The 17,057-nt window shown below is 57.0% G+C and overlaps 1 protein-coding gene across 3 annotated transcripts in view; it reads left to right on the top strand.

The window, feature by feature from the left end:
* Positions 1–15,579, top strand: part of ARRB1 (arrestin beta 1) — a 68,782-nt gene extending 53,203 nt beyond the window's left edge. For 2 of the 3 annotated variants that reach the window (XM_040964284.1, XM_040964281.1), the window contains exons 8-16: positions 1,117–1,252; positions 1,715–1,799; positions 2,080–2,152; positions 3,695–3,832; positions 4,528–4,611; positions 6,323–6,346; positions 8,119–8,189; positions 8,773–8,824; positions 9,848–15,579. In XM_040964284.1, coding sequence (XP_040820218.1) covers positions 1,117–1,252; positions 1,715–1,799; positions 2,080–2,152; positions 3,695–3,832; positions 4,528–4,611; positions 6,323–6,346; positions 8,119–8,189; positions 8,773–8,824; positions 9,848–9,959 — 775 coding nt within the window. In that variant the 3' untranslated portion in view covers positions 9,960–15,579. The remainder of the gene's footprint in view (positions 1–1,116; positions 1,253–1,714; positions 1,800–2,079; positions 2,153–3,694; positions 3,833–4,527; positions 4,612–6,322; positions 6,347–8,118; positions 8,190–8,772; positions 8,825–9,847) is intronic. The other variant, XM_040964282.1, reaches the window with a different exon arrangement.
* The last annotated feature ends 1,478 nt before the right edge of the window (positions 15,580–17,057 follow it).

Here is a 17,057-nt window from a genome sequence, read left to right as displayed (position 1 = left end):
GGGAGGTGAGAGGAGGAGCTTCCCCATGGAGGGACACAGCCCAGGCTGGCAGTAGGGAGAGTGGCCCTGACCTCCCATGCCTGTCACTCCCATGCCTGCCTCTTTCTGCCCTTCCATCCTGTGTTGGCACTGTGGTAAACCACAGCCACCTCCTAGGGAATGGGCTTTGCGTGCCACCTGGTGGACATAGGCAGTACTGCAGGTACAGTGAGCCAGCGTTGGGAGGAGGGAGACCCTTTTCCCTGCTTTCCCCGTTACCCTTTTCCTCTTAATCCCAGAGTCCAGGAGAAGGAAGGATGTTGTGGACTGGAGAAAGGGCTTGACTATGGCAAGGAACAGGAGCCACCAGGCCCATCCCCGTAGTAATTTAAGTCCATACCAAAGGATGACTAAGAGTGAGGAATTAGGAACCACCATTCCCAAGGACTCACTGGGAAACAGACTGGACAAGCTGGACTAACGTAATTACCCAGATTACCCTCACACCTTCGTCCTGCTGTTGTCACTGTTAGATGAATATGCTGAGGCCCAGGGAAGCTAAGTTAGTAAGAGAGGCAGGAGTTAGGCGCTCCCGAGTTCAGGAACTGGCTCTCCAGTTTCAGGGAAATGAGTTAGTTGTCTGAGACATGGGGGTGCCCACGTGTGCAGCATGAGGGTCTCCATCCCCTCACCCATGCTTGGTGTCCCTGCCTAAGTCCAGTCAGCTCTGCTGAGCCTGTATCATCTGCAGGCTCTGTCCCTCATTGGGTGTGCTTCCCTGGCATGCGCCCCCAGCATCTGCACCCCTTCCCACTGAATCCCAGCTCCTCCCCTGTCCTCAGCATCCTGTCCCTTGGTGCATACCGTGCAGCTGTGGTTGCACAGCAGCGGGCTTACACACACATTCCTCTCCCCAGGGTCTGGGGAATGAAAGTAGCCCAGGGTGGGGAGTGGTTCTAGGATGGGGTATATCAACTTCACATCATATAGCTGGATGCTAAGGCCATGGGGAGCCTTGGTGTGTGTGTGTGTGTGGGGGGGGGGGTCTCTGGAGCAGTAGAGGGCTGTGGGGGAACACCAGGAAAGGGGCCAGAGGTGGGGTCTCTGGTCATCTCTTCCCCTGGCCATATCCACCAGGAACTCTGTGCGTCTGGTCATCCGGAAGGTTCAGTATGCTCCCGAGAGGCCCGGTCCCCAGCCCACGGCCGAGACCACCAGGCAGTTCCTCATGTCCGACAAGCCCCTGCACCTGGAGGCCTCCCTGGACAAGGAGGTAGGAGGGAGGCAGGACCGAGGGTGGGGGTAGGGATGAGGTGGGGCTGGTGGACAAGACCTGGGCCTCAGACTCCAGTTCTAGGACCACAGGTCAAGCTACCTCAGCCCTCTCTTGGGGACATGAGGAAGTCTCTCGGGGCCTGACGAATGGTGGAGAGGTGCAGGTGCCTGCACAGGGCGTAGTCCTCCCCGCCCAGCTTTGCAGAAGCAGGTTCAGGGAATTGAACCCTGAGTGATGAAGCAGTAATACCCCTGAGGAGGACAGGGACACCCCGAGCTGGACACTCTTGAACCTTAATCCCTAACCCTGCCCTCTAGCCCCAGGACCTGGACCAGTGCCAGGAGCCTGAAGCTTAGTGCATCTGCTGGCATCAGTGTACAGTAAGAACATAGGTCAGAATAGCCAGGGTTGGGGAGCCCTCCCCACCAACCCTCCCCCTTTCCTTCGGTTGCTCCCCAGATCTACTACCATGGCGAACCCATTAGTGTTAACGTCCATGTCACCAACAACACCAACAAGACCGTGAAGAAGATCAAGATCTCAGGTACCCTGGGGACAGCTCAGGCGGTGAGGGTGAGCTAGCCTGGGGTCCTGCCCTGGTTCAAATAGCCTTGGAAGTGACCCCCGAAGCCAGTGGATATGGCTGGGTGCTTATTGGCCAGCTCAGCACCTGTGGGTGTGACTGTGGTTGGGACTCCTGGCTACTTACTGGCCAGGTGTGCTGGGTTTGGGGCAGAGCAGCCCTGGAAGGGGGGGACTGGGGGTGGGCTTCCCTCCTGCAGCCCCTTTGGGGCTCACATGCCTTGCTCCCCTCCCCTCCCTAGTGCGCCAGTACGCGGACATCTGCCTCTTCAACACCGCGCAGTACAAGTGCCCCGTGGCCATGGAGGAGGCTGAGTAAGTGAGCACCAGTTTGGCCCTGGATGGGCGAGCTGGTGAGCAAAAGCAGGACCAGCCCCTGCCACAGGTGTCTGCACCCGCTCTCTGGTAGAGGTCCTCAGGCTTGTTGCTGCTCCAAGTGGCCGAAGAGAACCTTCTAGAGAAATCATCCAAATTCTTTAGCTATAAGAAAAGTCATTCCGATAGTCCAGGGGATGATCCAGAACAGCTGAAGTGACTGAAGAGAAGCCAGTGAGTGCAGGGGAACTGGAGTTGTGGAGAGAATCCTTGTTAGGGGGTCTGGTACTCGGCTGGAGGGGGCTGCTTCCGGGAGCTTCCCGGTGGCCAAGGCGGTAGGTATGCAGCTCTAACCATCCGACGTGGAAGTCCTGCAGCTCCCTGGATAAGAGGAGTCGTGTGGAACACTGGAGACTAACCACCTCTCCCTGGAACCTTCCGGAAGTTCTAGGCTTGAGGAGGGCCCCTACAGCCCAGCACAGCTTGGTTCCCAGCTTGGCGACCGCAAGGAAGGTGCAGAGGTTCCACATGAAGCACCTGTGGCTACCTCTAGGAAGCAGATGCTCCTGTTAGAAGCTCCTGGCCCTGCAAAAAAAATTTTTTGGCAATTTTATGTATTTTTATATTCACACATATATGAGTGTGTATATTTATATATGGTTTGGAAAATGTTGATATCCAGGCACAGTTTATTTATAATACACATTTCCATGAGCTTTTTGAAGATCCCAGTTTGCCTGAGAGTGGAAACTCCAGGCTGTGCAGGGGGGTCAGTAGCTTTGTGACTGAAGCATGGATGGCCGAGTAGGCAGTCACGGCACCCTAGGGCTGTCTGTGGGTCAGGAGTGGGGGTCCCAGGGTTGGGACCTGCTCGGCCTCACAGAATTGGGCCCTGACTTGGGCCATGTGCAATTTTGCAGGCTTGCTCACTGTCTGCTTGCTTGCCAACTCTCTCCTTGAAAAGAAAAGGGGCGGGGCGGGAGCAAAGACAAGGAAAGCTGGCATGGTTAGGATGCCCGGGATATGATGGAGAGACAGAGGGGGGACAAAGCCAGGACCATGGCCCAGGCCTCCTGCACGGATGGAAGGAAGCCAAGCACTTGAGCCCTCACCCCTGGCTCCCAGGGTACGCATCAGCAGAGAGCTGGAGCCAGTTCACATCTAAGCCCTTCACGGAGGGAAGCCTGCATCTCAAGCAGCATCTGGAACACTGGGCCCAGCACCTGCCCCCAACAGGTGTAGCATGAGGTGGTGCACAGGTGGGTGCCCAGCAGCTTCCTGCTGGTTGTGTTCAGAGGTGGAACTTTTCAGGTCAGCCTGTGTTACCGCCATGCGCTTGGCTAGCAGGACTTTTGGTGAGATTCCTCGATCAGCTGTGTGTGTCCTCTGAGTGGTTGGGGTCTGCCAGCCAGGACTGCATCTGATCCATTTGGTCCCTGCACCTGGCAGAGGTGGGGTGGGAGCAGGCTAGGTGTCCTGGTGGCTTGCTGGTGTGCGAGAAGGAGGAGGAGGCTGATTTATATCCGCCCTGTTTCTCCCCAGTGACACCGTGGCCCCCAGCTCAACATTCTGCAAGGTCTACACGCTCACCCCATTCCTGGCCAACAACCGAGAGAAGCGGGGCCTGGCGCTGGATGGAAAACTCAAGCATGAGGACACGAACTTGGCCTCCAGCACACTGTGAGGCTCCCCCATGGGCCCCCACCAGTGTGGAGACAGAGCTCGGGCTGCACTCATTCTCACCTACCCCAGGGGTATCCTCGGGAGCTTGGCCTGTTGGGGAGACTCTTCCCCCAGAGAACAAGGTCCCCCCCAAATCCTTTCACTCCATCAGTGCCAGCCCCATCAGTGCACACAGAAGGGGAAGGGTGGCAATCTAGGAAGACTTCCTGGAAGAGACAGGAGGGAGGGAAGGGAGTGGCTGGTGCCTGGGAGGGTCCTAGTGGCAGGTGATGAACAAGAGGGGCTGGGCCCAGTGGTGAGCTGGGCTAGACTAGGTGTGGGCTGCCTCTAGGCTGTGTAATTGCTCCTGTCCATCCGACTTCAGCAGCTTTCTCTGCTCCAGCAGGACAGCATGTCACCCTTCCCACCCAGGGCTGGCCTGGTGGGGTAGTTGGGATGGACTGTGATCCTCCAGTGCCCCTCACCCCCAGCCCTGAACAGTGCCACCCACCCGCAGCCTCCCCTTACATCCACACAGCTGTGAGAGGCTGGCTCCTTGGGAGGGTGGGAGGGGCTGCACTGCCAGAGGCCACGCCCACCCTGCTCATCTGGAGGCTCAGTTGGCTGAATGGCCCAAGATGGGCTGGGCAGCTGCTGCCCCTACAGCTCCGTCCCCTCGTCACTCCCCAGACTGCTTCCCTTGTCACCCACAGGATGCGGGAAGGCGCCAACCGCGAGGTTCTGGGCATCATTGTCTCCTACAAAGTGAAGGTCAAGCTGGTGGTCTCACGGGGCGGGTGAGTGCTGTCCAGGGCCCCTGTCCACCGTCCCCCGCCTCCCTCCCTCACCTCCTCCTGGTCCCTTCTCTGCCTCTTTCTTCCTCTTCCTCCTCTTTCAGGGGCCTCTTCTCTCTCTGGACTTTGCCCTGAGGTTGGCTGTGGCCCCAAAAGGGAGGATGTTCAGGCCTGGGGATGCTGAGCCCCTTATCCCACCTTGGGGTGCAGCAAGCCCCGCTCTGGCTTATGCTGGGGACATAGCCGAAGGGGCTCAGAACCCTAGAGCTGGATGGGGGGTTTGCTAGCAGTTCTGGCTTCCCCATTTCATCGAGGCCCACACAGTTGGCCAAATGTTTCCTTAAAATCTTCCCCCAACCCCACACCATCAAGGACGGGTTGACTGGATGTTGTGGTCATGGTACTTCCTAGCCCTGAGAAGAGTTTTGTGGGGACATAGGGCAGACCCCCGACTCTCCCCGTATACATGTTATAAGCCGTTACTGGGATTTCTGCTTTGTCAGAGGATGAATTCTAATTTGGTTATAAGTTGCTATAGAGACCGACAGTTCAACAGAGCAGGTGTTGGGGTGTGACTTCGGGTGCTGGGTGAGATGCCGGTGTTTGGTACCTGGCTCCCCTCCTGGTTCCAGTGTCCCACTGAGGGGAACCCTAGGAGATAGCTGGGATGGCTCCCAGAGCAGGAGGCCTGGACAGCGGGTTCCTGGCCCCTGGTGCTGGCTGCCCTGTCACAGGCATTTGTGGAGTCAAAGCAGGGGGTGGTAGCTTTCTCTGTGTCTCTATCTCTCCAATAAATAAAGTTAAAAAAATAATAAAATAACCCTAAAACTAAATACCGGTCAATGTAGAATCTCCTTTATTGTGAAAGCTTCCTTGTGAGTGGCTGAGTGCAGAACTGGGCACCGTTTCTATTTCCATGATTAATCCCCAATGCCTTGTGGGACTCACGGTCGTTGACACGTTCTCAGTTAGCCCCGGGAGATGACCTTCTGGCCTGGGCTAGCTGCCTCCAGACCCCCTGTGCAGCAGGCAGCAAGGGAGGTGTGTGTGTGTTTTAAGGAGAGGCGGAGGGAGATCTTCCACTCTCTGGTTCACTCCCCACATGGCATCAACAGCCAGGTCTGGGCCAGACAGAAGCCAGGAACCAGAACTGCATCCACTTCTCCCATGGGAGTGGCAGGGGAACAAACACTTGGGCCATTGTCTGCTGCCTCCCAGGCACATCAGCAGGGAATAGGATCAGAAACACAGCAGTGGGACTGTGTCCTGTGCCTCAGGGTGGGATATCAGTACCACAGGCCACTAATGGCTTAACCTGCTATACCGCAGTGCCAGCCACTGGGGCTAGGTGGGCCAGAGGAGGGGGTCTCTCCTGAGGTGGGGCCTGCGGCTCAGGGTTTGCTGAGCTGGGCTTGGATCCCAGTCCACAAGCCCTCCCCATCCCCAAAGAAAGGGCACTGCCATTTCAGAGCACCCGTGGGTGAGCTGTGGGGCTGTGCAATGAGAGGAGGAGGGCAGGGCTGAGCTGTGGGGGCTGTGCAGTGGGAGGTCTGTGCAGTGCGAGGCCTGTGCAGTGGGAGGTGTGGGGCAGGGGTGTGTGTCCGGTGTCTGCCCACCTGAGGGGTAACAGAGGTAGTGAATGAATGTGCTTTCTCTTTTCTTCCTCTCTCAACTCTCTCCTGACCACTCCTCCTGCCTCCTCTGACCCACTCAGCCTGTTGGGAGATCTGGCATCCAGGTAAATTCCCTCGCTTGGGCCTGGCTGATCTGTCCCCTTCCTTTAGGGCCCAGAGACCCACAAATCTGCAGCACAGTGGGGTGCTGGGTTTAGAAGGAACCTTAGTGAGTTATTTCAGATCGCCAGGGCCAGGTGTGTCGGTACCTGAGCCTTTGTGAGAAAGACACGGCCTGTCCTGTGAAGGCTGCAGCTCGCAATGCCGTCCGTGGCTCTCATGGGCAGCAAAGCACACACAGCAGTGGTCTGGGTTGAGCTGTCAGAATGGGTGGTCTGCGAGGTTATAGGTTCTTTTGGAGAAGTGCAGACTTTGTGACTCAGCAACTGCTGCCCATGGGTGAGGAGGAGGAGCTGAGTGAGGGTTGTCAAGGAAGGGTCGTCCTGGGGTCTGTCTTTGTGGACTCACTTCCCAGGGACAATGATGAGTGAGACCCCAGCGTGCATGTGGCCTCTCCTTGACACAAGGCGGCCTCTGGCTTGTCCTAGGGAATCGTAGCCCAGTTGTCAGAGGTGAAATTCTTTGAATTCTGTGCAGCAAAGGTTTTCGGCCCCTAGTTTTGTGGCTAAGCTGGCTCTGGGTGCTGAATTCCAGATGGGAATGAAAGACAGGCCAGGAGCTTCCCTCCAGGGCTTTTGTGGGGGTTAGCAAACCTCAGGTTCCTGCAGGTTTTGTTCCACAATGGCTCACCTCCCTGTGGACCTGCAAGGGCAGTGGAAAAACAACAACAACAACAACAAAGAGCCAATCCCAGCAGGGTGGCAACTCTGATGGGCACAAGCTCCTCAGTTCAGCCAGGCTTTCGCGTCCACCTGCCATCTTCTGGGCCCCTCCCCTACAGGGCAGAGACACTGCTCTCCTGGTCTGCAGCTGAGCCCAGGGAGCCTCACAGGTGTACCAGGCTGGACCAGGGAGAGGTGGGGCTGACAGGACAGATCTCAGAGAACAGCCCCTGTGCCCTTGGCCACTGTGCTGCCCTGGGAGACAATGTTAGCAGACGAGAGGTGGGTGCTAGGACTGGGTGTCGGGGGTGTCCCAGGGTAAAGCTGAGAGAATGCTCCAGGCTGCTGTCACAACTCCACTGCAGCCATGCAGTACTGAGGGCGTGACCATGGAGCTGGAGTCTTCTCTTGGTCATCCAGACTCGGGCAGGATGTGTTAATCTTATTCCTCAGTTTTCCCATCCATTCACGGGGGTCAGGGATAGGGTTGATGGGATGATTCAATGTGCTGCTGTGTGGGAAGAATCCAGAAGAGTCCTTGACCCAATCAGTGCCATGGGAGTGTCTGCCCTTCAGGGACACGGGCAGCGAAGGCTGGGTTGGAAACACTGACTCATGCCTGGCACCTCCAGTTCCTCCAACAGGCTGTCTCTGTACATCCGGGCCCAGTTTTAGGGAGCAGGTAGCCAGGGCCACCTGGAAGTAGGGTGGCATGGGGGTGGACATGCTCACAGCCAGGAGGTGGGCAGGCAGGGGTGGTGTGATGGCAGGCATCTGAGGCAGGTGGGCTCCAGGGCACCTGTGGGGCCACCCAGGGACTGTGATGCCCACTGTCTTGGGTTGTCCTCTGCTCGCTGGGGGCTCTTGTCCACAAAGGGAGAGGTTTCTTTTTTTTTAGGGGGCAGGGAAGAGGTCACCTCAGTTCTCCTAGAGAGAGGGAGGCTCAAAGAGGGCAGGGCCCAGCTGCTCCCACCAGGAACCCTACCCCTCCCCATCCAGTGGCCATGGAGTCAGCCTGAGGCTTGAGGCTCAGTACCCCTGGCTTTCTGTTTCAGCGACGTGGCCGTGGAACTGCCCTTCACCCTAATGCACCCCAAGCCTAAAGAGGAGCCCCCACATCGGGAAGGTGAGCAGGATCAGGGTTGGGGAAAATCCGTGCTGTGGGAGTTTCCAGACGGGTCAGCCCTAGCCTGGGTCAGCCCCTCCCCAGCCCCCAGCATCCTCTGTGGGCCCCACAATTCCTGGTGGGGGACAGCCAGCGCCTCACTGCAGTTCTCTGTGGGAGAGTGAGGCTGGGAGTTGGGGAGGGAGCTCTCAGCTTGGGATCCAGGCGTGGGCTGGGTCCTGGTTGGGAATAAGAAGAAGGGCTGTGTAGACAGCATTCTTGGTGGTATCCAACTGGCCACAGTTCATGGACTCCCAGTTCATGATAACACAGCTCCAGATCAGTGAGACTCAGAAAGGGTTGTCTTAGCATCAGTGGTGGGGTATGGGCGGTGTGTTAGGTAAGAAGCTGCTGGCAGCCTGGGGTTTCCCTGCTGTTTGGGGCATCTGGGACCCTGTGGTGACCTTTAGATGATTGGGGTGTTCTAGGATGGGGTGGGGGCCATTTCTTTCTTGGTCCACCTCATCTGAACCTGGCTGCCCCGAGGGTCCCAGACTGTGCCCACCTTCTATACTAACCCCGGGATGCCCCCTGCTCTGTTCAGTTCCAGAGAACGAGACGCCAGTAGACACCAATCTCATAGAACTTGACACCAAGTAAGCGGAACCCTGCCTGCTCACATTGGGGGTGGGGCAGGTGCAGCGGGCATGGGAACGGGGTGGTCATTTGCTAACATGCTTATGAACCTTATCTGGAGGAGCAGCCTGCTGAGAGCCACCTTTGCTCACCTCTTCAGCAGCCCGCTTGCCTGCATGTGACTTGAAAGCGACTCCATGCCTGTTCCTCTTCCTCCTGCCTTGTTGGGGGTCTGTCTTCCTTCGTCCTTGCACGTCCGTTCGTCAGTCCGTGCGTCCGTCCACCCACACCACCTGCTCACCTCACACAGGGCTGGTGCCGCCTTCCTGATGGAATCAGGCGGTGGGATGGGTCAGGATCTGGGGCTGGGGTGTCCGGGACAGTGTGCTGACCACTTGTCTCTAGGATCAAGTGGCGTGGTTGCTGAAGCTCCCAAGGTCCCTTAGATTCCCCCCAGGAGACTTCTGGGATATGAGGTGTCTGGTCTCCCTTGAGCATGCCCCGTGCAGCAGCTACCATCTGTGGAAGCAGGGATCGTTGGGTCCTGAGTGGACAAATTTTAGGGTATAAGGGAGTTGCTGTTAGCACTGACCTGCCCTGCCTTGCCCTGTCCAGCCCCACCCCAGCCTGCTGTTAGGATGGCTCCGTGTGTAAGCCTGCTGTGGCTGTGTTTTGCAGTAACCCAAGCTTACCTTGTCCTGGTTGGAGACAGGCATGCCCCCAACCTCCCTGCTGGCTGGGTTTTTGGGTGGGACTGCTTGGGTCTGGTCTTAGAGGTTGAGAATTTGCGTGAAGTTACTAGGGTCCAGCCCCTGCCCTGTGAGAGCCTTTCTTTTCTGGACATTGAGGCATGCGGCTCCTCTACTCCTTCCCCTTGGTCCACGGCACCACCCCCACTTTTCTAGCATTCAGCGTCACGTCCCCTCCCATCCAGCAGCCCCAGATGCCTCCTGGGTCCCAGCTTTGCTTGGTCGGGCTGCGGGAGAAGCTAGTGCCTCCAGCTGCTGCAAACACATCCTGTTTCTCCTTGTTTCTTCCTCCAGCGATGATGACATTGTGTTTGAGGACTTTGCCCGGCAGAGGCTGAAAGGCATGAAGGATGACAAGGAGGAAGAGGAGGACGTCACGGGCTCCCCAAGGCTTAACAACAGATAGGCTGGGGCTGGCCCTTCCTATGGGCAGCTCCGGTTCTCACACACTAGGATGCTTCTCCGTCTACTTCCTATTCTGGTGTCCGCCCCCACCCCTGCCCCATCCTGCCCAACCCCACTCCCCTGGTCTTCCAGTTTCTCCCAGGGGGCCCGGAGGTTGTTTTTTGGGGGGGCCTTGGAGATGAGCCTCAGGACCAGCCCCGCAGCCTCCATGCCAACAGGACCCCAGCGTGTCCTCCATCCTGTGTTCACACTCCATGCTCCCTCCACCTGCTCCTGTTCCCAGAAAGGTCACCTGTGGCCTTGGGAATGGCCTGGTGTTAGGAGGAAGGAAAGAGGGAGGCGTGAGGACTTGGAGACACTGGGTTTGCAGGCCTCAGACGCAGAAGACAACATGAACAACAGCCCCTGGTGGTCAGCGTGTTTCTGGCAGCTAAAAGATGACCTGCCTTGAAGGCCACCTTCTCGTGGCTGGAAGAGGCAGGCTGCGGATCGATGCTCAATGCCCTTGTGCAGTTTGGAACACCAAAGACCTCTCCCTCCTGCCCTCCCCATCCTGGCCCCTTGAGCCTGTGTTGGACAGTGACCTTCATGGACGGGTCCTAGCCCAGGGAGTGGAGAAAAGCAACTGGACTTTGTTGTCCACGGTATTGCCAGTTGAAGGGAGGCTGTGTGAGCTAGCTGAGTCTGCATCAGCGTGGGTTGGCATGCCTCATCAGGTCAGCCTGTACTTCTGGGGACCTTTAGCAGGGAGGGAGGGGCTCTTTAGCAGGCTGTGGCCCTAGGGTGGAGGAGGGAGGGTTCCAGAGGTGAGAAATAGGCTCAGGAATTGTCCTGGAAGCCTTGTTTTGTGGATTTAAGATGATCACATGGCAGGAGGCAAGAAGGGAGGCCTCAAGGCAGCTGGGGTTTCCCACTGTGTCTTCCTGCTGCCTCCTGTAGATCTTACCCCGAACTAGGCTGGGGCTGCAGCCAGGGTGCAAGTGCTCATGGCCAGTTTGCCCAGAATAGAGGGTCCTTCCCAGAAGGCGGCAGGTCCTGCTGAGATACAGGCACTCAAGGAGGTGATGGACACTGAGGGCCAGGAACTCCTCCTTTTCCCTTGCCAAGTGGGATGCCCCTGCTGTTGCCATGAGCTGCCACAGGCAGACAAGCAGTGAGGTAGAGTGTGTTGAAAAGATCTTGTCTGGTCTTTGATACTAACTTGCTGTATGATGCAGGGCAGGTTCCTTCCCCTCCCTGGGCCTCTGTTCCTCACCTGGAACACTGAACAAATAGATGGTGCTGGCCTCTATTTGTGAACAGGTTCTGATGGGGGGAAAGGGGTCAGAGCTGCCTGTTGGTCCTCTGGTGTTCAAGGGGTCACACCGGGTGTGGCCGTGCCCTTTGATCCACAGCCTGGAAGGCAGACGTGGAGTTTGCCTGATATCTGCAAGGCCACAGCCTACATGTGCTGCTCGTCTCTCGGGCCTGGAGCTTCTCAGGAGGGGCAGGGTTTGTATCTGGCAGGCAGGGATGGCTGCTCGCAATAGGGCATCTCATAGTGCACCATCCCAGCAGATGTGGACTCCCTGAGCTCTCCCCATGCAAATAGGTTGCTTCACAGGACAGACTGCACCCCAACATCTGCTGTCTTCTCTGTCACATACCAGCTTGAAAAAGGGAGACAGTACGTTTTAGCACTCGAGGCCAGTGCTTCTGGAGGTGGGCAACGGTTCAGTTCCCAAGCCTGGGGTCCCTGCCTCTTCTGAATCTCATGAGCGCTCAGCCCAGCTCAGAACCAAGTCAATGCAGGACAGTGGCACTGTCCTGGCCAGTTGTGAGGTCCCAGCCCCCTTGCCAGAGCTTTGGCTGGGCCCTTCGCACTCACCCCACCTCAAACCCCGGGCAGCTGTACGAGGGGGTCTTCAAAAAGTTTATGGAAAATGTGTATGATGAAAAAAAACTATGCATGAATCTCAACTTTTTTTGCACCAATAAACTTACTCTTTTAATTGCATTTTCCCACCACTTGTTGAAGGACCCTCGTAGAGCTGATAAAATGCTGGACAGTACACGGTGGGTGCTCCAGTGTCTTCTGCTGACATCTCTAGGGTGATGCAGGGTGCTGAAGCTTTGGAGGGTGGTGACCAGTCCCCTATAGGCCCTCCCCCCATTGCTCATGTGTACACACAAAAGCTTTGTCTGACTGGCTTTCGGAGCATCCTCAGCCTCCCCTTCTGGCTTTAGCCTAGTGTTGCACTGTATTGTCTCCAACCACTGGGCAGCCTCAGAGCAACCCCTCCACCCCACACACACACACCTGTCATTGAACCTTTGAATCTGGATTGCACAAGATCAGTGGCCAAGTTTAGTTGGATTCAGGCTCACCAGTCTCTTGATAGCGCCCCTGCCCTGTGCCCCACCCTGGAGCTGCAGAGATGGGGCTGTCCCAGTCCCTGTCCTCAGGAAGCCCATGGTTCAGAATGCTAGGGAGGGACTCTCTTGCCTTTTGGGCCCCCTGGCTGTTGCTGGTCCACATAGTGCCTTGATGGGAATTCGCCAACCACACGCCTTCCTATTGGTCACAGGCCTGCATCGGAAGGCACAGCTTGGTGAGGGGTTGCATTTGAGGCACACTTGCCCTTGTCCCAGTGCACTCCTGTACGATCCTATGCTATGGCCCTATAGGCACACAAGCCACAGCATCCCCTCTGACCTCTCTCCGAAGAGAAATGCCCCGGGTCTCTCCAAGGCTTCTAGTCAGGCTCCAGACTCCACCCCTATGCCCACTTGAGCCCACAGGGTGAACTTCCCAGAGCCCTGTCCACTCTGCAGGCAGCCTGCCCAGTGAGACCTGGTGAGATGGGGCGGGGAGCCTCGCTAGCACCCAGGCACTAGCCCGTGGCATTGTCTGTTCCTATGCCAACCACATAGTGCTATGTGGATGGCGCATCCATGCCGGTCTGGATGTGGAGGAGTGGCATGCCCTGGGTACGGGGCAGGCAGCCAGGCTTCTTGGCACCCCAACCAAGAGGGGCATTCAGCTCTTTGAAGGCAAGGATCCAGTTATTTGTACCCCACTCCCACGCCAGAGCTTCCTTAGGTACAAAGCCGGGACAGGTGAGGGTGGGCTTACCTGCAGAATGGGTTCTGCTGGGAGATCTGCAGGTCCCCACATGGTGCAGTCAGAGGGTGCTGGAAGTCCCTGGTGCTGCCTCTCAGACCTGCGGGGTGGCCTTGAGCACATTGATCTGGGTCGTGGACTGTTTTCCTAACTGTAAAATGGGACAGTGATCCCTTCTTCAAGGAGGAGTTGTGGGGCCCAGCTGAGACTAAGGCCAGCCTATGGTGCCATGTCTGCTGCTGATGCCTGCACAGCATGGCCGGCCCTGCACCTTGCAGGGGTGTGGCCCCAGGCTCACAAGCCACTCCCCCTTCCCCTGTGAGTCTTCACTGCTTTGTTCTCCTTTTCACACGGTCAATGGCAGGCAGAATGAGACGTGGCCAGCTTAGCTTGGTGACCCAGCTGAGACAACATGCCGTGACCAAGATCGGCCTTTTCGGTAATCAGAACAGAAGACATGGCTGTTGTCAACAATGGGAGAGAAGGGCATCTACCCATCTGCCACCCATACCTCCCACGTGGCAGGCTCTGTGGGGACTGAGAAACTTTGGTGCTGACTGGCTTGAGGAGAGGCATGCCCTCATGCTCGGGGGTTCAGCCCCCTACCTGCCTCTCCAGCAGAGTAGGCTCCATGGAAACTGCCTGCTCCTGTTCTTCGAAGGGTGAGGCCCCATCCAGCATCAGAAGGAGCCAACACAGTCCCTGGGAGAGCTTCAGGTCCAGGGACAACCAAAGTCTTGAGCCTGGACCACCCATCCCCAGCTGACCCATTCCCCAGGAAGCGGCATCTCTCTTAGCTGCATTTGGGCCTGTGCCTTCCCACCGTTCCAGGAGGAGGGCCAGGCCCTCATCTTGAACTCTCACAGAGTCTCGTGGATGCAGGCCTAGACTTGCTCTGGCAGCTTGCTTTTTACACTAGGTGAGGACCAAAACAGACACCTCGCCCCTCACTCACACAGCCTGGCATGGAGCCCGCATACTAAGTGGTGCTGTGTCCCTTTGGCTCTCCTTCCTGGATTATAGTGGCTCTACTACAGGTTCTCCCATCTCTTCCACTTGCCTGCAGGGTTACTTCCCTGTGGCCTCAAGGAAGAAGGGGCAGGTGCAGGTCCCTGGGACCCCTGCAGACCCTGAGCCTGTGGCTTTCCAGCAGGGGCTGTGGGCCGTTCGAGAGTTTGCAAAGTGTGCTGAGGATCAGCTCCGGTGGGGAAGAGGGTGAAGGCAAAGGGGAGGTCTCCAGCTCATCTCCATCTCTACCCATTTCCCTTGCAAAACTGTGTTTTTGAAGAAAAATGTCATGCCCCTGTCATGAGTTTGAGGTGAGGCCCACAAGCCTGGCTTCTCTGGTGATCTCTGTTGGAACAGCTCCAGTGTGGCACCACAAAGGAACTTTGCACTGGTGCCAGGGTCACAGGCACATGCATGTAACACTCACACGCTCCCCAGGCACCCTACTCCGCAGTCCTGACCTGGATTTGGTTTGGGCAAGCTGCGCAGTGAGGAAGGGGCTGGACCCTTGATGTAGGTCCTGCCACTGGGAACTGTGAAGTCAGAAGTGCTGTGTCTACACATCCCTGGTGCCATCCACTCCCCGGCTGCAGGCCTTTGGGGCAGCAGGAAGGGGTGTGATAGGAGAAGAGCCAGTCAGATTCGGCATGGATGGAGCTCAGGGCTCACAAAGATGCAAGGAGGGAGGGGGAAGCCTTTAAGACAAAGTCCCCTCGGAGCGTTTGGAACAGCAAGTCTCTCTGGAGCAATTCTAATAGAGCTGCCCTCTGACCCCTGGGGACTAACAGGTGCACATGCCCACAGGGAGGTTGGTCCCCCCCCCTCACCAAAACCCTGAAGCTTTGAGCTCTCTGCCTAATTCTCTGCTTGGGCTTCTCCCTAGAGCTCAGGAGCACATTTAGGTGAGATCTGAACCAGCCCTTGGCACAGTTGCCTGCTCAGAGCCTTTTACCCAGGGCATCCCAAGTGAAAATGGGACGCTCGGGACATAGCCAGCCACAGGGTACCCGAGTGCCAGTTAGGACTTGCTGTGTGATCTGAGTGGGCCTTTGGGGGCTCTCAGGATCCTCAGTCTCCCCAAGTATAACATGGGGCCAGTGCCAGGCTCCGCCCACTACACAGGGACCCTTGCAGAGGTCACAGGAGATGTGGGTAGAGGTGTGGTCTTGTGAGACAGTGGCAACTGAGAGGCAGGCGCCTCGCCCACTTGGGGCCGTTCTGCTTGGGATTCTGTCCTGGCCACAGACACATGGTGGGGTATGTCTCCTCCTCCTGACTGGGCCTCTGCGTGCGGGGCATGGCGAAGGGGGCAGAAGGGAGACGGCAGCGTCTCCAGATGTGTGGAGTGATTGTGCTGTGATAGTCCTGGACCACTCGCCAGGGTCACCTGTTGTACCCGTGCCATTCCTTATCATGTCTGATAAGTTTCTCTAGTTTTCTCCAACTGTAACAGGACAAATGAACAAAAGAAGCATATGTAGGAGGCCATTAAAGGTCTTTCGTGACGGAGGGTGCTGGCTGCAGTTGTGTTTCTGTCTCAGAGGCCTGGGGCAGGACACAGCAGGGAGTGACCCCCGGGCTGGCCTGGGTAGTGTTTTTGTTCCACAGTTCTCCTCTGCGGACAGCCAGAAGCTTGTGTCCTGCCACTTGCCAGACTTCTGACCCCGCCCAGATCCCACGACTCCCAGTTTGTAGCTTGGATCAAGCATTTCTCCCTCTCTTGGGCGCCACAGCCCCTTTAGCTGCAGGCACCATCACGGTCCCAACTCAGGACCTTCCTCACTCGCCAGTCCCTGCTGCCCATGTCTGCCCAGCATCACTTGATTCGTAAGACAGACTTGCCACCTGCTCTGGCAGGAGATGTGGGTGGAGCCTGGAATAGATGAGGAAGAGCCATGTTTTTTTTTTTTTTTAAAGATTTATTTATTTTTATTGGAAAGGCAGATATACAGAGAGGAGAGACAGAGAGGAAGATCTTCCGTCCGATGATTCACTCCCCAAGTGAGCGCAACGGTCATGCTATGCTGATCCAAAGCCAGGAGCCTCTTCCGGGTCTCCCACGGGGGTGGGGGGGTGCAGGGTCCCAAAGCTTTGGGCCGTCCTCGACTGCTTTCCCAGGCCACGGGCAGGGAGCTGGATGGGAAGAGGGGCTGCCGGGATTAGAACCGGCGCTCATATGGGATCCGGGCGTGCAAGGCGAGGACCTTAACCACTGCGCCACCGCGCTGGGCCCAAGAGCCATGTTCTAATAGGTAACTTATGGGCAAGAGCCAAAAGGAACAAACCCTCGTGGACTCTCCTGGAAAACTGATGCTACCTGCAAAGCAACTTTAAGAACAACAACAAAAATCCTGTGAAAGAGTGTATAGTTCAGGTCAAACCATTCCCCCTGCCTGGCCTGTTCCTTCAGCCAATGTAGGGGTGACAGGGACACTGGAGTGGGGAGACGAGGCCTGGTGCCTTTCTGTTCGGGCTGTGTTGGTCCAGCCCTCCATGTGACTGCCCGTGAGTAGTCCGTGCTAGCAGCAGGCAGTGACTTGGAGAATCAGTGGAGAGATGGAAAGTGGGATATGTACAAGCTCAAGTACAATAGGAAGCCACTATCACTTGAGGGGACGGGGGCAGGCCAGGAGGGACCCCAGGAGAGGGGATCTGAGAAAGTCAGGATCCCGGGAGAGGCACAGTCAGTACGGCCTGAAGAGGAGTGGAGAGCTCCCGGGGCTTCTCCCCTCCCCCACACTCCCACTCTGCAGTTTCATGCCAATGCCTCCTATTGGCAGGATGGCATCAGGAGCTAATTGTCAAGGAATATGGGGGAATGAAGCTTGAGGAGGCAGGGAGGTTGTGGGATTCCATCAGCGACAAAGAGGCAGGTGGTCAGCTCTTCAGTCCTCTCAGACCCAGGTAAACATGGCTGCTGTCGCTCCGGTAACCCCAGTTCAGAGGGACCGTTGGGTGGGACTTGCCATCGGCCCCCACTTTTGTGCT

Source organism: Ochotona curzoniae, unplaced genomic scaffold, assembly GCF_017591425.1.
Source record: "Ochotona curzoniae isolate NIBS_2020 unplaced genomic scaffold, NIBS_Ocur_1.0 scaffold_3223, whole genome shotgun sequence".
NCBI lineage: Eukaryota > Metazoa > Chordata > Mammalia > Lagomorpha > Ochotonidae > Ochotona > Ochotona curzoniae.
Note: the sequence above shows the minus strand (reverse complement) of the source record. Positions and strands in the feature narration are given on the sequence as shown.